The 26,539-nt window shown below is 40.9% G+C and overlaps 1 protein-coding gene across 1 annotated transcript in view; it reads right to left on the bottom strand.

Moving 5' to 3' along the window:
- LOC119176020 (uncharacterized) overlaps window positions 1–26,539 on the bottom strand; it is a 33,902-nt gene that overhangs the window by 5,409 nt on the left and 1,954 nt on the right. The window contains exons 2-4 of the mRNA XM_037427123.2: window positions 17,634–17,850; window positions 11,402–11,478; window positions 3,041–3,162 (exon numbers count right to left, since the gene is read on the bottom strand). Coding sequence (XP_037283020.2) covers window positions 3,047–3,162; window positions 11,402–11,478; window positions 17,634–17,850 — 410 coding nt within the window. The 3' untranslated portion in view covers window positions 3,041–3,046. The remainder of the gene's footprint in view (window positions 1–3,040; window positions 3,163–11,401; window positions 11,479–17,633; window positions 17,851–26,539) is intronic.

Below are 26,539 nucleotides of genomic sequence, written 5' to 3'. Positions count from 1 at the left end.
GTGCATGATCGTGCCACGTTTCCAGCTGGTACAAATTATCGAGGTTTCACTGTATTACTAGATAATGAAGTTATTCATGTTAGTGCCACCACTTTTGCGGGGCAAGCACAGCGATAAGAGCAATGAGGCGAGCGCTAGCAAGCCCCAAGAATAAACAGAGTTACAACACGATTGAATCCCACTGGATATGAATGCCGTCGTGTCCTTAGTGTAGCTAACACTCATTATTGCTCAGTCGACAATAATCACTGACTACATTTAAAGGTTTTCACTTCCAATCGACAAATATTGCGAGAATCGCTGTTTATCCGCAGCCTGGCGCAGCAGGTCAGATTAGCGCAAAATGACACAATCAGCACAGCACTTCCACCTCTGTCATTTCTGTAGAAAAGAGCAACTTTGATATCAATACAATAAACATTCTCAAAACCTGTTAGGACAAAGGACTTAGCCTGAAATGCACATGTGAAATGCCATTGCAAAGTATGTTACACTTTTTGGATTTAAGGTTGGGTTTCGGTGATGAACAAACCTGTTGAAATAGTGCTCTCATACACTGAAACCCTAGCAATCCTTCGGTTAACCCACTAAGATCATAAAAAATACCATTGCCTTTTCAGCCCTCAGATCTTCGATAACCAAATCATATGACCAAAGGATGGCGTAAAATGTTAAGGTACAGATGTTTAGGATAAAAAAAGAAAGTTATCAGGGGAGTGTGATATTGTTGGTCTGTGAGAAGCCTATGCAAGAATTAAATTGTACATTGAAGGGTAAGAAAATCAGGGGACCCTTAAGCTTTTGCTTTAAGAGTTGACTGCGATAGCAATATCCTGTCCCTAGTGCGTATTTAACCCTTAGTGCATGAAACCTTTTCAAAATTGCTATGCAACCATTATGAGGGCTAAAGAGATAATAATAATTGTTGGGGTTTAACATCCCAAAGCCACCATATGATCATGAGAGACGCTGCAGTGGAGGGCTAGGAAAATTTCGACCAACTTGGGTTTTGTAACATGCACCTAAATTTAAGCACACAGACCTTAAGCATTTTTGCCTCCATCGAAAATGCGGCTGCCGCGGCCGGGATTAGATATCGCTACTTACGGGTCAGCAGGACCGTAAAAGAATAGGAGCAGTAACGTGTGTGTCTTTTGTAGTAGGGTGAAACCACTAAGTCATTATGATAATCACAAGTTCTGATACCAGCTGGATATGTACGCTTATACCACTCATTATTACTGCAATATTTCATGTTGTACTGTGAAGTATGTATAGAGGATGCGTGTGTTTGTAAAGCATAAAAGTTACTTTCACCACATTTCCAAGCAAGGAAGTTTTCCCTGTATTCACAAGCAGATGGGTGGCTGTGAGATAGGACACCTGCTTGCCATGCAAGTGACCCTGGTTCGATCCCAACTCAGACCCAGGATTCTTTATTATTTATTTTATTTGCATCATTTTCAATTTTTCAGTCACGCACAAAATGATTTTTCGCTTACAACCAATGATGCCGACACCAACCTATACGCCTGAATTTCTGCGAAACGAGCTCTTTACAATGCTATCACATTAAAAACACAGCATGAGCAAAGGAAAAGGAACAAAAGCTACTATGCCATACAAGTTAAAAAAGGTGAGGTTACGGCATGGTGTGAATTTTTCAGCTAAAAGAAAAAGCAGCTGCTGTATCCCCAGTGGAGAGTAAACCCAAACAAAAAGGTTGACACTGTTAAAGGTCATGTTTCGTAAAACACACTAATGTGTTTGTGTCCTACAACATTCATGTCTTGTACAGTCTCCTCCTGACCTATGGTTGTGTGTACATTGTTTAATAAGGGAGGTGTGCGACCACGCACCTTAGGGAGAACCAAAATGCCTTGAAGGGCAATGCATTGTCGAGAATGTATGTGCACTGTAGGATTTGCTCAAAGATTATTTTATGCCACCAGACCAATTGGTGCACGAATTTTTGAGGCCTACAAAATACAACATGAAGGCTATAAGTGTGTTAGTCTGCCTTTGGACACCCTCCAGGATAAACAAATTTCCTTTTTATACAACGCACATCGCTGACAGCCAAGCATTAAGATCAGTTATCTCGTAAAACTTAGCAGGAGTGATGATCACAAGTTGTTTGTAGCATTCATTGTACAAGCATTTCAACACGTTCTGTCAATAAAATCTCAAGTTGAAAAAAAAAGGGCTTGTGTTGTGTCCACTTCTCCTCAGCTTTCTTTAAACCTCATTTTATCTGCACTATTGGATTACATTCAACCGTGTCACATTTCATGCCATGTTGTTGTGATGGTCAAGGTCCGACACTTTTCCTATACATTATTCCTAAATTATGCAGATTCAGAGTTAATTCTAAGCAGTATACAGACAGAAAAATATTGAACTCTTGCTCTACGATTAAGAGAATGTCTGCAGCTTGTAAATGTTCCCCAGAAATGCAACAACGACTTGAAGACACACTGATGCGTAATTGATGGGCGCAGAGAGATCAGGGAAGTGGAGATTAGTATTATGTTTTAGATGACTGGCGTCGTACACTTCTTTTTAGTTTATCACACAGGACTGTCTTTTGTGCCTTTGTTTTACAACACAATATTAATGTGCAATTTACAACAAGAGTTATAAATTTACAGCCTCAGTCCAAAATAGGCAAATATTCTAACGTAGTAACTAAGCAGATTCCCAAGCTGATGCATACACAAAGTCTCATGGGCACAATCATGTTGAGACAGGACTGCGGCAAGTGAATCTTCAAACGTGCAAAACAGTAGCATGAGTTTTCTGCTCCTTCAAAGAATCTTTTTTTGCACCTAGCCATGCTAAATAATAAAAAAATCCATACAATCGACAAGTAACAATTAGAAGATGTTTGCTCTAGTCAAGAATAGCCAGCATGAATTGCAAATCCACATAGCTACATACAGCTTAGCCCAGAAATATGGAAATTTAGAGCACCACGCACACATGCACAGAACTGAGAAAAAAAGGGAGGTGGGATGAGAATGAACAGGAGTGTACATACGAGTGTTTACTTCTTGATGGAGCACTTTGCTGCAAAGTTCCACAATTCATCAGCAACATCACATGGGTCCTTGCCACTTGTGATAATGTGGTACGGTATCAACTTCTCACCGTCCTTGTAAGCTGAGGGAGAGAGAAGAATAGAATTCAAAAGCTTATTATTGAGTGAACTTATCAATCACCTCAGCATATAGCAACTCACGCCATGGTGCTATAACTTATCAGGTGCAGTGCCTACTAGAGCGAAATTTCTAGTATCTTATATTGGAAAACAAAACAGCCCAAAAGACTGAGCACTAACAAAATGGGAGACACATTTTTTAAAGAAATATACTACTTTTTTAGTTCACAGGAAGTATTTCAAAAAGAAGACAAATAGGACAGAGCGCCGCAATGACTTGCCGAAAGAGGAAGCACGGAAGAACGAGGGACTTGGACGTCCCGACATTTGAACGCACTTGCGGCCAGGCCCTTGCTGGCTTCGTTCTTCCGCCTCGAGTAGGCTCGTACGCGGCTCCGGCGCCGAAAGTGGTCCTTGGCACCGACTTCGGTGGACGTGGGAAGTGCCACGCAAGTACGGCGCGCCTGGCCCCACCTGTTGGCTAAAGTAGGCAGCCGGATCGGCATTTTGGTGTGCGGTGGCAAACCGTGGATGCGAAAAAAGCTTGTGCAATTTCGTGGAACAAAAAGCGGGGGTCCCCCTTTTTTGCGGAGGAGACCGACCCGCCCGTGGTGAATCGCGACGCCACGGTAAAAACGGGAGAGGCTTGTCGATGGGACCGTGCATCCCGCGCTCCACGGAGCCGGGAGGCGGCCGCCCGAGGAAGTGTGTAGCCGTCGAGGCCCGAATCTGCGTGCACTCTTATCCAAATGGGTGTACCGCAGGCATTTTCTGGTTAGGCGGGCCAATGAGAGCGAGCACACAACGATACCTACGGGTCCGGCTAGGAGAACCGGCTTCGACGCCTCCCGAGTATTTATAGAGGGACGACCACGAAAGCACTCGCAAGTAGCGGAAGCGAAACGCCGTCCGAAACACACCGTTTGCTCGATTTGCGGCAGCCGAAAAGGCGCGGCAGAGTGCACTCCTCTATCTGGAGTGCACTCTGTCCTGTCAAGTGCACTGTCCTATCTGTCTTATTTTCCAAACATTTCCTGCGCAATAAAAAAGTATATTTCTTACAAAAATGCAATGCCAACCAGGTCAAGTAGCCACTTTTTGGGAGACACAAACAACAGCACTGAACTTACAACAAAGTTTCTTCATGAAGACCGCATACTATATACTTATTTGCATAGATCTTCACGAAAGAAAAATAAAACAATGATAAAGAATGATAAAAGAAAACAAGATTTGATATCCCCCCTTTGTGTCCCCCCTTATTTCAGTGCCGTCTTACATGCAGTGTTTTTCCCCGAGATGCACCAACACGCCCAAGCATCTTCTTCAGCTGCATTTACTTCTTGTATCCCACTCTTTGCAATGCTCAGACCCATTTCAACATCACAACATAAAAGTTATGCACTGTTTGGGAAACACTATTTATTGACATTAAGAATATTGCCAAAGAATACATTACGGTGTAATGTCATTGGAGGAAATACAAAAAAAAGTATGCCATGTAAAAGCAAGAAAGTTTCACAATGCCTGCTTGTCCAAGAGCCACATGAGCTAAAGTATGCTATTTACTGCAGTGTGCACATAATTTAGGGCTAGCCATAATGCATCAAACTCGTACTGAACTTCAAAGATCTTATTTTTGGATGAATGTGGTGCCAATCTTTATGTGTGATACACATAACCAATACAGTATCTTGCTTGGGCATCCATCGTTACATTACACCATGACCTTACACTATTACATCAGTCCAATCACAGTTGCAATTCATTCACTACAAACAATAACTAACTCATTACAGTGAAAGCTGTTATGAGATCACAACTCGCGTCACGTGTGGCGCCGTAGTTGTCCGCCGCCGCTGCTGGTGTCCGTAGCCACTATGGCACGAAGAAAAAAAAAACTTGGCAAGTAAAATACACCAAGGTCACAGCGGGGCGCGAACCCGGGTCCGCTGCGTTCCAGCCCAGTATTCTACCACTGAGCTACGCCGGTGCTTGGGACTTGTTCGCAAACTTGCCTTAGGCAAGCTTCTTGTTGTGAAAAGAACTGTGTTATATGAGTCATGAAGGCTTTTAGAACATCAACGGAACAACCGGGTGCCACACAATGCGAATAGCATAACGATTGGGTCGTCCAATACTCCGACTCATTACAAAAGTTTGTTCTTTATCACCTATAAGCTGTGGCACATACCCACTTCAGGCATAATTCCTCGTCTGCAGCCACTGCATGAACATATGGCACAGTGGCGTATCAACTCTTTCGCAAGTGGGGGGCAGACCTACCTCAGCTCGTCAGCTGTGTGTGTGTGTGTGTGTGTGTGTGTGTGTGTGTGTGTGTGTGTGTGTGTGTATGTATGTATATATATATATATATATATATATATATAAATATATCAGGAAAGAGAACTCCATTGACCTGCTCGCACTTTGATATGAATTTGCTTGCTGAAGTTCAATCACACTTTAAAAGACGAGGCCAAGGAATGGTGCCCTTAGCCCGATTTCCGTGTCCAATATACGATGCTCACCTTGCTATCACACCTCTCTCGGTCTGATTATGCTTTGGCATAACACAATAGCTTGTTTAATACATTTATCATGGATGTTAGTCGTCAAGATGGAGATGTACCAAGCGTCAACGAGGATACATATATACACGTTAAATGGCATACGTTCGACAAACCCTCATTTATCAATGTACAGTAAATATTCTATTACCTCTGTAAAGCCGCGTTTTACTACCTGGTTTTACTGCCGCTATAGCTCCAACTTTTAAGTTACCATAAGCAAGGCTGATCAGGTTTATCAGAGACTGAAAAACAGTTTTTGGCATTTCAGTGGGGAATAACTTAAACATCAAAAAGGATTCGTCACACTCATCGGCTCGCAACAGCTTCAACAGAGCAGCGGTGATGATATACCCTTTTCGAAGAAAATTACTTTCTGGAAGCTGCAAATGCTTTAACTGGTCTATTAAAAGTTTGCTCATTCCAATCCGTAACTGCATCAACAAGTCACAGCAGAATAAAAACATGAACAAGTGATGTAAAATTATGGGGCCCCTGTTCAGCGCTTACCTGCTCTGCAATATTACAGCACAAGATGTGAAAACGTCGCATAGGCGACCTGCACCACAAAGAACCTACAAGGAAAATCATCACAGCGGAAATGTTGGCAAAATTTCACCATTTGTAACATTACCTCATAACATTTTCATTCTGCTGTCAGAACACAATTGAGTTATTATTGTTGTGACGGGAAACTTTGCCTTACTTGTTTGTTTCCCCAGCGTGCAGCCAAGAGTGACTACTGTCGAAAGTGGGGGCTCAAAATAGTTTAGCGGATACCACGCTTCTCAGAAGATTGATGGAGGGTAGCATAGCGAATGGCAGCCTACTACCCTAAAAGTTTTATTATTAATCCCGTCGTGGGTACCCAGCAAGTGTGCTTGCAGGAGTTATGCAATGAGTGTTTAAAAAAAGCTTTGAAACACCGCTCTTCTGGCTTTCGATGTGACTGTACTGTACCATCCGCGCAGGCCTGGTGTTTCTTACAATTGATTTTTAGGCTGGAGATAACTGCGAATAATATGCACCTGTAAGGTGCTTTTTGAAAAAAAAAAATACATGACCATTCAATGTTTTTTGAGGCATGCAAACATGTCGTTCGTGTAAATGCTGAATATGCTGTTACGTGGGGTCAACACAAAGAGCTTAGTGCATATCTGCAGTGCTTGCTCTTACTAGGCATACACACAATAGCTAAGTGTGATCAACATTTATGAACAAAAACAAAAAACTAGGAACCTAGAGATTGATTGATACGATGAGTTTAACGTCCCAAAACCACCATATAATTATGAGAGATAACTGTTAATCTCTCTTTGCCATATCCCAACATTAAGAACTGTCACCGACTGTCCGACCAGCGCCATGGCTGCTGTTTGTGAACCCCGCGAGTGGGTCATGCACAATGCCAGTGTTCAAAATGTTTTGCTATGATAGACATGTATCTGGCAATGGGTGCGGTTTGCACGATGTCCCTTGGCTTCAGCCTTCTCTGGTTTCATTAGGTTGTGTCTTACAAAAAAATGGGCCCTTGGCCTATTCCCCTTCTTTCGTTCAAAGGCTAGCATGTGTCGAAAAGGAACAGAAACCCACTGAAGCTATAGATGTTGTTGCCTTCTGTTAAACTGTTATAGACAATGAGTAGTGGTTTGAAAGCAATGCAATCTGAATTCAAGGCTACGTTTTTGAAAGTGTATCAGCAGAGGGTGCGAGGTATAAAAAAAAGGAGGAGGTCATGACTTCGCAGCAAAATAAGCAGACTTACAGAGTACTTCTATGCCTTCAGGGAGGTTCTAAAGGAGTTAAAAAACAAGAGACTAGCCTGAAAAGAAAGTAGAACACTTTAGGGTCGTGCTTTTCCTACTAATTCTACAGCCCTGCTTCTCAGCAAGCAAGTAAGAAAGGGAGTACACAACATCCTCACAATTGCATACCTCTACTTTTTGAGAAGAATATGTCTTCTTGGGCCACTTCCACCACAATTCATTAGAGTGGTATAATGCCCTATGTGAAATCTATAATCAAAATAAACAATATTAACTGGTGTTTTACATCCCAAAGCTGCAGTACAATTATAAGACACACTGCAGTGGAGGGCTCCAAAATTTTTGGACCACCTGCTAACAAAAATAAATTACAAAAAACAAAAGATAAAAAATAGAGCATAACAGTATAAAAAATAAACACTAGTTATAAATGTGACATGGCAACTAAAACTTTACAAAGATTTCAAAGTCCAGCCTTGTCTTCATTTACTCAAAATTTATTAACGTAGTTGCACGTCAAGTTTCTATTCCTCAGCAGCATAACAGTATATGCACACTAAAGTGATTAAAATGGTTTGGAATCACACTTTATAGACAACTAAACTTTCATAAAAATGCGCATGCACAAGAGAAAAGGCATCAGAAAATGCGATGTTTTGCTGATAAATTGTTTCAGGGAAGGAAGTGTGCTCATATAAATTGAATACAGGTTTTCTACAGGCTTGAAAAACTGTAATTCACGAGTTTTTAAGGAGATTCAAGTCGCTGTCAAAGGTTTCTCAAAGGTGCAAAACAGCATCACAGGTAGCATTCTTTTGTTGTAACTATGTTGGCGAAAGATACTACAAATGGTATCATTACACTAGAAATAAAAAAAATATATATATATATATTTATATATGTGTTTACATGATGTTACTCACATGCATAAAAATTTTCAACATTAATACAGGAGCTGGGACTTCATTATTAGCTATAGGTAATGTTCTTCAGTTCTACTTTACTTTTACAATTTTTTGCAAACTGTTCGACTTCACTATGATAATAACGTTGCACAATGCTTCAACTGTTTTTTTTTTTTTTTGATGCTGAAAATATCATCACTGAATATTTTTCTGACTGCATAGAGTGATCAAGCTTATCCCCATTTCTCAGATTTGACATGAAGTAAATGACATATGAATTATACTCATGCCTGCATAAAAAATTAGCCATACGAATGTTGATTTACCATATGAAACAGGCCCCTAGCTCAGTATCAGATAGCTTTTCTAAAAAAATTCAATGGTTTTTGAAGACATAAAAAAATTCAGGAATTTCAAGGACCTGCACACAGCCTAGTTCATATGGTTTTCAAATCCTAAAATTCAAGAACTTTCAAAAAATTTAGAATTCCTGTCAAATGTTTTTCATGGATACAAAACTGCATCCAAATTAGGAACTTTTTGCTCTAACAATGTTCCACAGCAGTACGGATAGTTTTAGTGCAGCATACATAAAAAAGTTATATTTGAAATTCTAGTTTTACTAACGTACCGACATTACAACATTCACTTGAATGTAAACACTCGACAGAAGTCTGTCTGGTTGGGTGTGAAACTGGGAGATGATTTAGACTCTAACGAAAAGTTTTGAATAAACCTGACGTTTCGAAACTGACTTGGTTCCTTCCTCAGGGGTGACTGCGAAGGCTACGTAACAGCGACGTCTTAATAATGACCCTCTCTCTCTCTCGTTTTGCCATAGAGCGCAGTCCGTGTGTATCAACCGCTCTCTCAGAACCCTTCCCCCAGTGCATACACACGGACTGTGCTCCACGGCAAAACAAGAGAGAGGGGGGGGGGTCATTATCCACCCCGCGAGTGCTTTGAAGACGCCGCTGCTACGTAGCCTCTGCAGTCATACCTGAGGAAAGAACCAAGTCGGTTTTGAAACGTCGGGTTTCTTCAAAACTTTTGGTTGGAGTCTAAATCATCTCCCAACAGTCATGCAGCAGTTAGGTATTGATTAGCTAGGTAACTGTTGTGTTGTCCTGTTCGGTTTCGCTTTCTGTTTCAAGTGTCATGTGGCACCTCGTGTGGCAGTGTTATGTACTATGTGTATATATGTGTAAATAAATCAGTTGGTGACGGACTCCTGTTCTTGGCGGACGTGTTTTCTCCAGCTCAACCTTGACACAAGAGTAACATTCTTCCGTTTTCTCGTCGACTGTTTTCAGCCTTTGGCAAACTGTTGAGTTTCATTACAACAGTGATAGCGTATGATGCTTCTACCTTTTCTGTGTAGTGGTCTGCTGAAAGCATGCAAAACAGCAATTACTGCATTAAGTTTTTTTTTGACCAATTGATTTTTGAATGCGTCTTTAACAGCCAAGAGTCAGCAGGCCTCTCCTATTTTTGAATTTTGACATGTATTGAATTTGATACAAACTGGTCTCATGCCACTACAATGAACGGCACTGTGAACATCAAGTACTTAAGTACAGTAAACTATAGCTGTATGAGGTCCATTGATATTTTTTGAGCTGCTGATTACTTTCGTAGATTGAATTGAGCGTTAAGAGGTTCACTTCATGTGCCTCTCACACAAGAGAAAGAGAGGACAGAAAAGTAGTGCAAGAGTCAAAGGTGGCATTTGGTAACTATGAAGTGAATTGAAAGTGGAAGAAGGCAGACCGACATGTTGGAAAATCAAGCAAATGATAGAACAGGGCGATGAAGGAGGATGAAAGAGGAGACAACACTGAGCAACATTATGTGTAAATATGCGCCTCAGGTTTTCAATTCTGCAGAAGTCCTAGAAAGCAGAACATGAGCACTCGGACCAGCCCATTTCTTCTAAAACTGAGAGTTTGCCAGATAATTGCTTATTTACCATAAAAAGCAGGTCAAAGAGTCAATATTAGGCTTCATTGGTCACGAAATTAAAGAGTCTTGAAAATGTACTCATTACATTGCTCATTTACCATAAAAAGCAGGTCAAAGAGTCAATATTAAGCTTTATTGGTCACGAAATTAAAGGGCCTTGAAAATGTACTGATTACATTCAAGGGTTTTCATGCATTTAAAGGGTGTGTACACACTTTGTATATACGTGGCAGATCCTTAGTCAACATAACATGACTTCCATTAGCTCTGCTTTTTTATGTCAGTGTCCAATTACCTATCTGGGTCTAGTGACGTATATTCATTATGAAATTCTTTGTTCCACAATTACTGCCAGCAGCTCCTATGCTTTTTCCACAAGAAGAATTTTAAGTGCATGGCAGGGACAGCCATAGAGAAGTTGCTTGTTCTTGATACTGGTGTCGACAATGCCACTTTGCCGCTGCTTCGCGAGCTCTCACCACCAAGGTGACTTGTTGCCTGCATCGGCGTTGCCTTTCCCAGGCAAGAGCACATTCATTTAATTTTCATTCATGGCAGAAAGAGAATGTGTGGTCTGGTACCAGGGGCAGTGCCAGAATATTTCTACTGGCTGAGCACCCGTGATAAGAGAATTTCCTCGAGGGGGGGGGGGGGTAGGTTAAAATTCCAAAAGATCTCCAGCCCCCCCCCCCCCCCCCCCCTAAGAAATTCTCTTATCACGGGTGCTCCCCCAGTAGAAACATTCCAGCACTGCCTCCCCCCTGTGGCACTGTCCCTGTCTGGATTAGTGTTTATTCTTCATCATCATTCACATCATCATCAACGACAACACACAACAACCTTGACCCTGAGGTGCTTTGCCCCTAAAAGGACCACCTTCCAAAGCACAAAAATAGACTTGAAGATGCAAGAGAGATCAATGTGTAGGCCATTACATCATTCCTCTCACTCAAAGCAGTTTTGTTAGGAGGCTGCTCAGTTCCGCTTTTCTACAGGTGTTACCACATGCCCATTTGCACAAGTTTGTATTGACAGTACCTAAAGAAAGAACTCCTAGCCTCGGGCAGTGCTGAAGATCCATGTTCAGGATTTTCGACAGCAGCTTTTCTTCTTTACTGAGGGTAGAATGAACAAAAAGGGCAACTCTGTTAGAAATGCTTCGTCAGCAATGCACATATGTGAGTAGCATTCCATATAACTCGTTACAATTAAGTCCAGTGAAAGGAGCATGGCAGTTAGTAAAGAAACTGTGGCAGGAAACACTTTGTCTATGCCTACTATTACAAAGCAGAATGATTAAAAGTGACTTGAAACACAAAAATGGGATACATCAGCACTATGCTCAGTGAAGGGACACATGGAAAGTTATGTAAATAAAAGCGAAAACACAACAGGCAAAGCCACTGCAATCAGATGGCATCAAAGTGCTTGGGAGAGCTTTGCATGTATCATTTGCATGCTTTTCATGTTGTGTAATTATAAACAATAGCGTCGGGCCAGTTGGTATGAATCCATCTTGGTAGGATGTCTGCTCCAGAGAAACTGTCAAAAATATGTCACAAAACTTGTCCTGCTTCGAAAGAAAAGATAGGTTGCCAAATTAAGCATCACAATAAATATTCTGAGTGTGCACTGTCGGTTGTTTACAGATAGCCCTAGTCATGCGGTCTTGTTGATGTGGGAACGACTGAAAGATGCATAAATGAGAGGTTAAAAGAGCACCACAATAAGTGCAAAAGGCTACCGATGGTCACTTGGCGATCCACTGTAAGGAGTGCAGTTGTGTTCCGTATTTTGATAACACTTGCGTGTTATACTGGGACAGAGATTTATTAACCCGTTTGCTTGTTGAAGCAGCGGAAATGACATGTGATGATTTTGAGTGTGTTAGTGCACCCTCTATCTTGCTCTCGCGGAAAGAACTTTGTTTTTTGGATGGGGTGATAGATAATAATGGATAAGTAATACACAGGACTTGCACGTGTGCTTATTGTTCGTCTGCCTTTTATTCTTTATTATTATTCTTTTCTCTTTCACACCCTTTATAAACTCTGATGCTTGCAATAAATGTTTATTTGAAGTTAAGCACTTGTGTTGTGTGCTCTTTGTAATAGTTGCTGCGCTTCCTACCAAGAAGGTGTAATTATGTGTTTGGTATTCATACAGGTCCTTCAGTATATTTATGGTTTTTAGTTGACTTTCTGTATACCTTGAGCTCCTTCACTACATAAATATCACAGTTTTCAATATGAGCTGCAATGCCCTAACTGTGGTCATAGTGACACTCTAAAAAAAAAAGCAGAGAAGCTCTCGGATGCAAACAATGTAGACACTCAGTTTTTATCAGATGCTGTCCTTATAAAATAGCAATACATTGACACACTGAGCAGTGCAGATAAATGCTGATACAGTTAAACCCCTTTATCAAAGGCATGCTCCGGGTAGCAATTCTCTATAAGCAAGGTATCTCATATGCATTTTCTTATCACCCCGTATTTTCCTGAGGCACACTGGTGTCTCTTACACTCACTTGTCTCTTATATGAGTGTCTCTTATAAAGGGGTTTTACTTAACGATGAAAATTATTTATAAATATTGGTGCAGGCGCCCTTGGCCCTAGGGCAGCATTTTTTATTGCGTGCCACAACACTGCGTGATCTTGTAGCTGTTTTTTTTTTGTCCTGACAAAACTCTCTCCACTCCAGGCATTGCTATAAGCATGGTTCATGCATTGCAGGTCGTATTGAATCCAATAGCAAAGTACTTATAGATTCAAATGCACAAATTTAGGGATAAGTAACTTGTTTCCAGCATCTTTGGTATGCATCGTATCAATCGGTCGTTGCTTTGACTCAAATAAGAGCCAATATTACCTTTAACGACCAGATTCATACCAACAAGACGCAGTTATCTTGAATTTTAAAAACCTTTATGCCGCACAATTATTGTATGCTCTCCAGACATAAGCTAGTGCAAGCCCACTGGATTTGCTCAGCAAGCGAATTAGCACTAGTGAACGAGTGCATGGCAATGCACCATAACATACTCACTGCCTTTCCTGCAAGGATACAAGTTGCTGTAAATATGTTTCACATTAAGCCTTCATTATGTAAAAAAAATTACTAATTGACCAGCTACAATCATACTGTGCTACTGACACAGACAGCCGAGAGCAGTACCTCCTGAGCAACTGCTAGTAAACTTAATGAACACAGCATTTCCTTCAGGCCAACCTCCCTTTCTAGTGCTTTGGAGACACTTTATCCAACCTTTGAACAATAGCATGAACCATTGGATGCTCAAACAAATATTGATTGCAAATATGTACTCCGATTTAACAAAACATAACAAAAACTACATACTAGACGTTTCATCACCTATGCGGGCAGTATGCACTGGTGCCAAATCAGCGGAGGTCACCAAGTTCACTGCTAGTCTCGTATGTCTCTATACACCTCCAGTAGGGGGCTGCAGTTGTTTTTTGCATGATAAAAAGATGGGCTAGTTGGTAGTTCATATTCCTTGAGCGAAGTGGGAGAGCGGGAACACACAACTGACAGAGAAGAGCCACACAGCACGAGTGCTCATGCTGTGGGGCTCTTCTCTGTGTGTTGTGTGTACCCGCACTCCCACTTCACGATCAAAGGCATGCCCAATCGTTCAGCAGTGTTCGACGAGTTTTGTCTTGGAATACCTAGCATCAGTAGCTTTAGCAATGTCCCCTTTGCACTCCTTGAGCCTCGCTGACCGCTTCCTGCCTCTTTCGCCGATATATATGCCTGCTTCGTCAATGTATGTGTACGGGGACATGCAAAACTAGCAGTTGACTTGGAGAAATCTGCTCATTTGGTGCCAATGCATACTGAGGATGCCACCAGCATAAGTGGTGAATTGTCTATGTAGTTTTTTACAGCAAAAGCTGCTGTGAGATCAGAACTTGGGTCACGCGCGGCACCGTAGTTGTCCGCCACCGATGTCCGTAACCAGTATAAAAAAAAAGATGGTAGATAAAAAACACCAATGGATTTAAACACAATGGGATTTAAACACGAGTCCGTTGCGTCCCAGCCCAGTTTTAGATACCACTGAGCCACACCAGTACTTTGAACGCGTGTCTAAACTGGCCTTAGGCAGGCTTGATGTCTGGAAAGGAATCGCATTATTATGAGTGATAAAGTGTTTTAGAACATCAAAGGAACCGCCGGGTGTCACACAATGCTAATTGCATAACAAGCGGGTCATCTGATGCTTCAACCCATTAGAAAACTTTTTCCTGATCACCTATTAACTGTGACGCATACCCACTACAGGCACAATTTTTCATCGTCGTCAGCCACTGCATAAAAAATTGCACAAAATTCCTTTCCAAAGAATGACGAAGGATAGCATAGTGCCGTGGTTCTCAAATAGAGGTCCCCTAGAAGGTCTGCGATGCTATTTCCATGATCCGCGAAACCCTCACTTTTCTTTAAGCATGACAGTGCCACGTATTGATGAACTGTCCAAATTGAAGCGATGTGGCATGTTTATTGATGTTTTCAGTAGCAATAAAAGGCCCTTGTTTCACGCACCAGTTGTGTTAATTTACCTACACACCACCACCCCTCCCCCCCCTCCGCTGCAAGGGTCCCCCGTCACTTCCAGCCGACAAGAGGTCCTTCGGCACATCCATGGCTGAGAACCACTGGCATAGTGAATTCTGGCCAACTACACAAAAATCATGATTATTTATGGCAAAGTGGGTACCAAGCAGTTTGCTTGTAGCAGTCACCCAAAGTGTGTTTAGAAAAGGCTTCGAAAGCCCGCTCTTCTAGCTTTCGCTGTGTATGTGCTGCGCGTTCCACGCAGGCCTGGCGGTTTTTTTGTGATATTTTATTAAGTTGGAGTACACATTTGTAACCATGAACTGACCCGACTTTTGGAACATATTTGCATTCAAACAAATAACTGCTTAGAGGCCCCATCATACGTCTCTTAGCTTTTCTCCAGCTCAAGGCTCAGGTGAGAAGACTTCACTGGTCAGAACTATTTTAGAAGAGAATGTTAATGAGAACTAGCAGACAATAATGCCAGGAAAAGCATAGGGGTTGTTATTAGAAGTAATTGCAATGTAAATCGGGAAGAAAGAAAAGTGGATGAAAGGATAGCAGGATCCGAACCTGCGACCTTCGAATAATGCGTTTAAAGTTCTACCACTGAGCTATGGTGGCAGTCATCCCTCCATCCAATTTATAGGGTATATATGTGCATTTTAATGTGAGAGCTTCAATCAGCAAGTTATCTTTTCGTCCACTTTTATTTCTTCACATTTGCATTAGAATTACTTCTAATAACAATCCCTATACTTTCCCTGGTATTATTGTATGTTAGTTCTCATTAATAGTGTGTCCATAAGAAAACGAGCCCATCAATTAAAATTTTACCAGAAAATAAGTCTTACAAAGTAAAAAAAATAACTTTGTCTTATATCAGGCAACAAAGCAACATTCTCGTGAGAAAAAGACCAACTCTCCACAGTGCGACCTTTTCAGCCATGTATATATATGCCAACTTGCTTAACTCTTTCGTTACCAGGCTAATTCAAATCGATTACCAGTGATCGAGAATTTGGATAGTTAATTTTAGTATGTTGAATTTGTTTCTCGTGCACCCAGCACTTTCTACTTCATTAGTCCAGTCACTCAACTTAAAGGATCAATTAAATTTGCCCGTTTTGGCAACATAGGGATTTTCGACAAACTTCTGTGCAAATCAAGTGTGTGCATTGTTGGGAAAATGCACTTGGCTGGAGAAATTGAAAGAAGTGGGTTCCTTTCCTGATTATGCTACAGTAACATCAAAGTTCTTCAATCAAAATAATCTTTGAAAGTCAAATATCAATTCAGGGGGTACGCTTTGCAATCTGACAGTGTTAAACAGTAATAATTGCCAGAAATTTATGCCAGCTCTTGATTAGATCGCTGTTGCTAGGAGCTGGGGAAAATTTATTCTACAAAAAATATTTCTGAAGGCCCGCCACATGTATAAAGTGTGGAGGTGGCTTTCTCAGTCAATTACCAGCAGCTTCGGTTTCGCTTGTGTCGTTATATCAGACACAGGGCCGCAACTGGTGTCACTAGTCACTCCTATGGCAACGTCGTCACGCGCACATGCGTGCACACCTGCGCTACGAAAAAAATGCGCTGCTCGAAACTGTCTTGCAACCGCACCTAAATTGAATGACGACGAGATTAAAGCGCGAGAATGACAACACTTCAGCTTCAAGTTTTATGAAGACGATGTTTTGCATCAGCCTGAGACATCCATCGCCGTTCATGGATTTGTTTTGTTTACGGCCTCAAGTTGTCTTCTCTACCGCAAGTGCGTAGCTGTTGACCCTTGGGCACAATGTCATAGCTACTGTGGTTACGTGCGAGGTCCAAACATCGCTAGGGCGCAGTGTGCTGGCGCCAACTGCAGAGCATCTCCACATGACATGGAGGCCACTAGAGCACATCTTGGCCCTGACTACGGAGCAGCGTGAAACTTTTTAAAAGTGTGAGCGATATTGTTCTTTTTAATACGTTGTGCAAATACAGAAAGACATATGCTTGGATGCATATATTGGAATGCCAACCTATGCGAAGTGAGATGGCTCATGGAAAGAGGTGACGCTAGACAAAATAGCAAAGTTCATTGAACATCCGATTTGTACAGGTATTATTCACATCACGGGCATTCATCTATATTTGAACACTTGCAGGCTCTTATCAAAAAAAAAAAAAAAAATTTGAGAGAAAATTGTATGCGTTCACTTGTGTCTCACAAAAAAAATGCTTCACCGTATGACATTAGCAATGAAGCAGCACCTCGGTTCCGATTTTCTTTGTCTATGTCAAAAGAAAAATATTTACAACATTTATTATTTCTTATATTGTTCCTGAGTCATTTATCTTCAAAATGTATATTCTGAATTTTCATTTTTTCAAATATTGTTGCATATATAAAGAATTTTATTTCACTCTTTACCAGCTGGAAACAAAAAAATTACACCCTTTTAACATTTTTATTCATTGAAAACTATTTTTGTTGCTCTAAAACATACATTTTTTGGAAAGAGCCTTTCATTGCATAAAATTTGTTATGTTGTAATACGTGCTGGAGTCCTTTTTAAAATGGCAAAAACAATAGTTCCGAGACATATGAAAAATAACCACTTTCGCTCGGTAATGAAAGAGTTATATGGCAGCTAACGTGATGGCGATGGGCAATGTGCTCTGGTGCTACTCACCTTTTTGCCTCAGCCTCTGAAGCAGCCTTGTCAATATTTGAATGTGTCAAAACATCAACTGCAGTAGTGTCATCAATTTTGAGCTTCTTTAAGAGCCGAGTGTTTTTCACCATACCCTGCATGCGATCCTGGCTTGAAATTCCAGCCTTAACTATTTTGTCTTGCAGCTGGAACTTAATATTGCTGGGCTTGTGTTTCTGTGGCTTGCATGTAAGCTCTGCACATAAAAAGAAAACAAAAGCAAAAATATTCTAGTGACAAGGTGATGTAATAGTACCAGGACAGAGCAAATAATTATGTTCCACTCATCCACACCTACAGGTACGAATTGCGATCGTGCCTGATAAGCTGCTGCAATTTTCGTAAGAGTACATAGATATTTTCGACCAACAAACCCATCCAAGCACTATTCTGGTGTTAATGACATTGAAGCTGAGCCTTTGTTATACTGCACTTAAAATTAACTCATACAGAATTTATACTTCACACATTAACTTATTGCATACATTAAGCATTTGTACCATTTAAAACAACTAGCTACGATGTTCTATTAGAAAAGTTGGGGCTACAGCAACATTCCTATATTCCCAAAAAACAAAAAAATGAAAACCTCATTTTACACACCTTAAAATTTTATGTAATACATAAAAAAATAATTCAAGTGATAAACTTTAAAGTAGACCCATAACATTAAAGAGATAAAATGCTTTTCACGGTTTTGTACGAAGATAATGAGTAGAGGCCGGATTTGTAGGCACTAAAAAGCTAGTTTTAGGCACTAAAATAGACTGAAGAAACACAATTTTAGGCCCCCAAAGTCATAAATATAGACAGAAAAAATTTTAACAAAAATTCAAATTTTCAAGGAAATACGTGCGGGACCCGTGTGTACGACAGGAAAGCAAGAAATGTTTAAGTTTATGACAGTACAAAGGCATGAATGGTTCAGCATAACCATTTTTTTCCCGAAAGGATCGCTGAGCACAGTCTCTCCTTTTAGTGAGCAGCATGGTGAGCAAAGTGTCCGCCACCGAAAAAACAGGCTTATAGGTCTCAGTATTTTGGGCATGACCGAGAAGGGCAGCGCAGGAGCAAATAGCCAGACTGCGCTAATAGGTCAGGGGGGGTCTTTTAGCTTCATATTCATCAGGTCTATAATCGCAGAGGGTCAATTTCTGCTCAGTCCGTGAAAACTTAAAGGGTACCTCTCCAGGGTTCAGAATTTCGAGCAGGCAAGAGAAATACATGCACTGGGTGCTCACGGTCTGTCTCGTCAGCCAGGATTTACAAAGCCAAGTGCCCCGGAAAGCGGTGAAATTGTATCACAGGCTCTTCATATGACGGGCGTGCGTCCAACAAGGTGAAAATGACGTGCACAAAGATTGGTCCTGTGTACGTCAAAATAGTACGTGACACTGAGACAATTATTCAAGAGACGTGTCTAATTTGTGCAATCTGTTGCTTGAATAGAATAATGAAAGTTCAAAGAAATATTAAAACATACAAATGAAATCTGCACACGTTAATTCATTTTTAACTTCGTATCAAGCGAAATGCAAGATTAAGTTGCCACATTTAGTTTGCATTGGTGTTCCCGCGGCTCTCAAATCGTGCTGGTGCCAGCCCTGACAATGCTAGGTGTGTTTTTCGTACATCGTCCCTTAGAGCAGTTCTAGCAAGGCGACACTATGTGTCATGGTTAGAATACACTCTACCTGCCCTTATGACACTCCACACTTTCGTATTCGTTCTCCATCGTCTTACAGCTGCACAGAACCACCTGCTCTTTCCTACGCATGCGAGCAGACACTAAGGAGATGCCAAGCAGTCGATCCGACGCTGACGAACGCATGTGTAGATGATAATCGGCCTTCCTATTCGCTAAGGAGCCTTATAGCCTTGACAGTGCTGAAATGAACTTCCAAGATCAAATATAGGATGCACCCCATACATTTACAAAAGCTACATTTTGCTCTGTAACATGAATATCCGTCTCCAACTGAACTAAAAAAAAATTTGAGGTTAAATGGTATTCATGTAGGCACCGATTTTGTAAATAGCCATTTATAGGCAGTTGTAAGAATTTAGTCATGAACGTTAAAAATGGGCATTTATAGGCACTGAAAAAAAAAACGCTATAAAAGCCCTTCTTAAGCTCTGATGCATGCTCATATATCAAGGATGCACGATAAAAATGCAAGGAACAAAATAAGCATTTCCGTACAATCCGGTCTCTAATATTGAGTCAATGCTGCAGGTCCTTTAGCTAGTTAACAGACCGACTTAAAAAGACCAGCAACTAGGCAGAATTTGTAATTAGATCCTGGTGAAAATGAAAAGACTATTGGCAGATTTAAGCTTCTTTTTGGTAATCAGAGTAGGATTTTTATTTTTAAATCGCATTTCAGAAGTCACACACAAAAAAACAGTATGTCGCACAGCCTAGCAAAAGAGCCTTGAGGGTGGTTGACTTTCCTGTATGTAGTCTGATCTTTTCATGTGCACCAGAAAGACTGCTCAAAATTAGAATTTTTAGACTATTAGCAAGGCTAGGCGAAGATACTTTGAAATAGTATATTGCGATACGACACAAGACACTCAAGCAAAAAGTATTAAATACAGAGACAAAATACTAATGCAAATTATTGTATCCAATACTATACTTCCCAATTGTATCTTCAGATACTTCAAAACATTTTGTTGCCATACCACTTTGCTGTGATGCACCAATACAACGCAGCTGCAAACGCCTATGCACAAAAATGTGAGCTTAAAAATTTCACAATGACCAACTTTGTTTCACTTGAAAGAAATGTCAGTTAGAATTTCAAGGGTATTGTATTTCATGCTCTAAGTACATTATAGTTTCATTTCAAAACAGTTTATTGGGATTGCTTTAGCTACATAACATTACAGCTCATCATGACATTATACTGTCAGTCACTTTTGTAATTGATGGAATTTGCCGCTCTGCTTGCTGACTGACTACCGGGTTGTCATTTAACACATTCACTATGTCGTGAGCCACCGGTGGGTTACAGCCTGTGCTCGCCCTATGCGGCTGCGAAGTTACGTACTTTTATCTGCTTGTAGCTGCGATAACTGACAATTCAATGCAGAGGTATGATTTTTGTTGCATGAGGATACACAAGCCCAGGAGAATACTTGCCTGATGTTAACGGCTATAACAAACCAGTGTTCCACGACTATGATGCACGCAATAAAAATGTTTTTGTGCTATGGGTGGCACGTGACCCACCAGTAACCTACACACGAAAGCTCTCCATCTTGCATTGTAATCTGAAGTTTGAAATTGTAACTAGTATATATTGTGTATTGGATTGGACGTGAGGTGGCATGGTTCTTTCTAAGGAATTAAAAGATGGCACACTCCTTCATGGTGTTGCTTGCAAACTTTTTGCGCAGTTTTTTTAAATACGTGCCACAGGACTAAGTGTAGGAGTTTTCCGTGGTGCTCCCAACATCTCGGCGCATCTAATCGAGGCTCGTGCCTTTTGCGGGTGCAGAAAAAAACAGCACCGAGGAAAGAAACCAACTTATCACAGAAACTGACTTCATGTGTTTTCTTGTGGCAGGCACTTTGTATTTAAACATGGATTTACATGAAAAAACAGAAAATAGCTTTGCATCTCTCAAATAAATGTATCAAATGCCTGCGGCAAAAATGGCAAAACCATCTTGTTGGTTAATATTCCTACTGAAGTTTACCTTTTGTCTACCTAATAAATATTTCTGTCACAGAAACTAAATTCATGGGTTTTCTTGTGGCAAGCATTTTGCTTTTAAACATGAATTCACATGAAGGAGGTGGAAAGCAGCTTTGCATCTTTCAAATAAATGCGCCTAATGCCCACTGAAAAGATGGCAGCGCCATCTTGTTGGCACGAAAAATATACCTGCGTGTCCCCCCAGCAAGGTTGGGCAGTATTGAAGATACATGTATCTTAGATACTGTTTGGGTATCTTGTATATGCATCGCGATACGTCTCGCAACACGAGTATCTGAATTTCTGATACATTCAATGATGTATTGTTTATCTTTAGATACAACATACTGCTATCGCAACATTAGTGTGCGTAACAATAGTAGCTGACTGACTTCGCTTCTCAAGCTAGTACTGGTGCCACACTGCCACCAGAATAAAACTAATGGAAGTAGAATTTGATCTTTCTGTGACAGTACATCAGTGAGGACAGGCAATAAGGTGTGAAAACACCTTTTGTCGGAGCACAGTAAGATAACAGCACTTCTGCAGACTCAATAGAAAGCGCTTGCTCGTGTGTCTTTTGCTTCCTCGTTTTGTTTTGTTTTTTCATTTTAGTCGTGTCAGTGCCACGACACTTACCCTCAGCCACTTACCAGGGCCGCGTACCACAATCCGTGTGGCAATGATCGCACAAATACTGACGCCGCTCTCCTGTATAGTATTTCGATACAAAATCTGAAGCATGGAGCTGCTTTGAATCTTGTAACTTTCACATATCAGCATTTCACAGGATTTTGTGGATTAAGTTTGAATTGACATTGACTTATGCACAAATGAGACTTCTCACTATAACACTGCCGTTCGCAGTGCTTATTTTAATACAAGCATTTACCTATCAGATGAAATCTTGGTGTATCATATAATTTTATTCCTGCTATTTCTATTCAAAAGAAGTACTTGAAGTCATGTTACAGTTAGCCCAAGTGCTTTCCTAGTTGTCCTTCTCTTGCATCCCTGCATTACTTAGGGTTTCAAGCTTTTTTTTTTTTTTGTCTGGTGACTGCAATCTATCTTTCCTAAAATGCAGCCTAAATAAGCTGTTTTACTTTTGCTTTTAGCTTACTGCTTTGTTTCTGCTACTCTTTACACACTCACATTCATTTGAGTTACTCTTCTGTCAAGGTGATTTGGAAAAGAAATGTCATTATGTGGGCATGCATTAAGTTTAAAGTACCAAACATTATAATTACTGCTTGCTAATATGGTGAAATTGAGTTTGTATTATAATAGAAATAAGTAGGAGGCACTTCCATAGGCATTGAACTTTGCTCTTGTCTAACCATAACAATTAATATTCAAATTGACAATGCTTCATGCTTATCTCTTTCGTTATCGTGCCTATTCAAATCGATCACCAGTGATAGACACTTTAAATAATCAATTTTGACATGTTAAATTTGTTTCCCGTGCATCCAGCACTTTCGAGTGGTTAGTCCAACCACTCTACTTTCAGAATCAATTTGAATTTGCCCATTTTGCCTACATGGTGATTTTTTATAGACTTTTATGCGAACTAATATACATGTGTGATTGGGAAAATGCACTTGACTGTTCAACTTGACAGAAGTTCATGCCCCCCGCCTCGTGAATATCCTACAGTAATACCGAAGTTTTGTAATGAAAAGAAAGTTTACAAGCCAAATATCGAATGAAAGTGCCAGCTTCGTCATTTAACACTGTTGAGCCTCATAATTGCCAGAAATTTATGCCAGCTATTTAATAGAAAGCTGTTGCTAGGAGTCACTGAAAATTTATTCGACAAAAAATATTTGCGAAGGTCCGCCGCATGTTTAAAGTGTCGAGGTGGCCTTCTCTGTCAGTTTTCAGCAGCTTTAGTTTTTCTTGTATCATTATATCAGACACAGGGTCGCAACTAGTGTCACTATTCGTTCTTATGGCGTTGTTGTCACGCGAGCATGGGAGCGCACCAGCGCTGCAAAACACACACACCCCTTGAAACTGTCTTGGAACGCCACCTGAACTGAATAAGGACAAGCGTTGAGTTTGAGGATGACGGCATCTCAGCCTCAAGTTTTATTGCGATGAGGTTTTGCATCAGCCTGAGACATCCACAGCCATTCATGGATTTGGTTTGTTTACAGCCTCAAGTTGTCTCCTCCGCAGCAAGTGCGTAGCTGCTAATCTTTGTGCACAATGTTACTTTGGTTATGTGCGAGGTCCACACGTTGCTGGGGTGGGATGTGCTGGAGCCAGCTGCAGAGCTTCTCCTAACAGCAAGAAAGTCACCGGAGCACAGCTTAGCCATGATTACGCAGCAGAGCAAAACATTTTAGCACTGCTCGCGATATTGATTTTTCAAAATACGATGTGCAAAATGCTAAGAAATATGCTTCAACGCATATATAGAAACGCCAACCTATGTGGAGTGAGGTGGCTCATGAAAAGAGGCTGCACCGCATGCACGCGGAGTGCACGCACATAAAGCAAACCACAAAGAACCAACACAAATCAATGCTGTGCTCACCCCCCCACCCCCCCCTGTTTAAAGCACATGTTTTGTGTACGACTTCATGGTCACCACACAGGGAAGAATTCTGATTATAAATCTTTCATGGAATTTTTTGTATTGCCGTTCTGCGACTAGACACTTGACCAGTGAGCTTTCAATTGTGCTAATAGAGATACCATAACACTGGTGATTAGCCCCTTGGGTTTCTGTTTAAAGACTCTAATTTACTGTAACATTTTAAACATGTGCATCAATACAGACTGCAGTGCATTACTATGCCACGCTTTCAGTAGCCTCTGCTTTAAGCCGTGGCAGTTTTGGCACATCACTCGTGCAATTCCCATGTCATTGCACATATGCCATTGGTGTAATGGGTAATTTCATCAACATAATTGTGAAAAAAATGGTGCCTTTGGTTGAGTAGAAACTGTGTAACACAATTTTCACAGGACCGCAAAATAGGACATCTTAAAATGTAAAAACCAGTTGCGTTTGTTGAAAATAATTATTCCGAGTCTGAAAGGGCTAAATAATAGTGCAATATATTTGATGTATGTTGACTAAACATGCACACGAATTGAACAACTGTTCAAGGGACTCATTTCTCATACACTCCCTCTCCTCTCCCCCCATTCTTTAATAAGGCACAGTGCTCCTCTAACTGCCAAATGGTAGCTTCTATTCTTCGCTCCTGTTTGTCATTGATAAAATTGATTGATTGTAGAACATTTCCTTTTTTTTTTTCACTTCTTGGTGTCATGTAGCATGCGATCATCATGAGCTGGCAGGGGACCAATAATCCCTCGCATACAGCCTAAAGGCACTAAGTCTGCCAGAACGAGACCCTCTCTATGAATGAAGGAAAGGGGTGTAAATGTAGGGGCTCATTTCTTTGCTAGACACGATATTCGTGAGAATTGGCAGTCAATGACGCCAATGAAAGTACAGGAATGTTATTAGTAGTAATTGTAATGTAAATGTAAAGAAAGAAAAGTGGAGGAAAAGATAACCTCCCACCAGCAGGGACGGAAGCTGCGACCTTCGAATAATGCATCCGATAGTCTACCAACTGAGATATAGCGGTGGTCCTCTCCCCACCCACTTTATAGCGTATATATGTGCATTTCACCATAGGAATGTCAGCAATGCCACAAGCCATTACTGTGAGTGTGCAACACTTTTTTTTCTTGCCTATAGGCATCACGTAGCAAGTGGTCTTATGAACAACAATATTAATGTGAACTAACACATTAATATTGCCAAGAGAAGTATAGGGGACGTTATTAGATGTAATTGTAATAGAAATGTAAAGAAACAAAAGTGCAGAAAAAAAAGATAACTTGCCACCGTCAGGATCCGAACCTGCGACCTTCGAATAACACATTCGATGCTCTACCATCGAGCTACGTTTGCAGTCATCCCTCCGTCCACTTTATTGGGTATATATGTGCATTCAAACATGGGAGCATCAGTCAGCACCACCTCTATATATCTATAATGTAGATGGAGGGATGGCCGCCACTATAGCTTAGTGGTAGAGCATCGGATGCGGTATTCGAAGGTCGCAGGTTCGGAATCTGCCGGCGGCAAGTTATCTTTTTGTTCATTTTTTTTCTTCACAATTCTATTATAATTGCACATAATAATATCCCATATACTTCTCTTAGCATCATTGTCTGTTAGTTCTCAGCCATATTGCATCCAAAAAAAAAAAAACAAGCCTTTCAATTTACACTTCTTTTCTTATCATGAGCTGACCAATAATCCCTCACATACTACTTGGAGGCATAAAGTCCGCCAGAACAAGACTCTCACTATGAATGAAGAAAAGACACTTTTTTCTTCATTCATAATGAAGGTCTCATTCTGGCAGACCTGATGCAAGAGTCAGCTGCCATCTCGTAATAAGAACACATGTTACATGGCACCAACAGGCTAAAAACTGGCCATAATGGCTACTGGCATTGCTGACTGACACTTCCACATTTAAGTGCACACGTATACCCTACTAAGAAGATCTAGGAATGACCACTGCCGTAGCACAGTTGGTAGAGCATCACACACGTTATTCAAAGGTCAGAGGTTTGGACCCTGCCAGCTGTCCACTTTTTTTTTCTCCAGATTTCCATTAGCTACAACTAATAACATCCACTATACTTTCCTTGGAATAATTGTCTGCTAGTTCTCACTAATATTGTGTTTCACAGTATTCAGAAAGACTCAAGTGGCTGTCAAACTTCCTTTTTCTACATATGGGTGTCGAAAGAAAGCATTGAGTGATATGTGGGGTTTAACTTCTCAAAACCACCATATCATTATGAAACACACCGTAGCGGAGGGCTCCGGAAATTTTGACCACCTGGGGTTCTTTAACGTGCACCCAAATCTGAGCACACGGGCCTACAGCATTTTCGTCTCCATCGAAAATGCAGCCACCACAGCCGAAATTCGATTATACAACCTGCGGGTAAGCAGCCGAGTACCTTTACTAAATCACCGCAGCGGGACATCAAAAGAAAGCATGTAGTAATGCTTTCATGTGTTCACACTAGCTGTTACTGCTTTTTGCTTTCAAAGGGCAGAATGACACACAACTGTTTGATTATTAATGTAAATATTTTAGAACCCCAAGGTATCACAATGGCGAC

Source organism: Rhipicephalus microplus, chromosome X, assembly GCF_043290135.1.
Source record: "Rhipicephalus microplus isolate Deutch F79 chromosome X, USDA_Rmic, whole genome shotgun sequence".
NCBI lineage: Eukaryota > Metazoa > Arthropoda > Arachnida > Ixodida > Ixodidae > Rhipicephalus > Rhipicephalus microplus.
The sequence above is the reverse complement of the archived record's forward strand: the minus strand, read 5'-3'. Positions and strand labels throughout refer to the sequence as shown.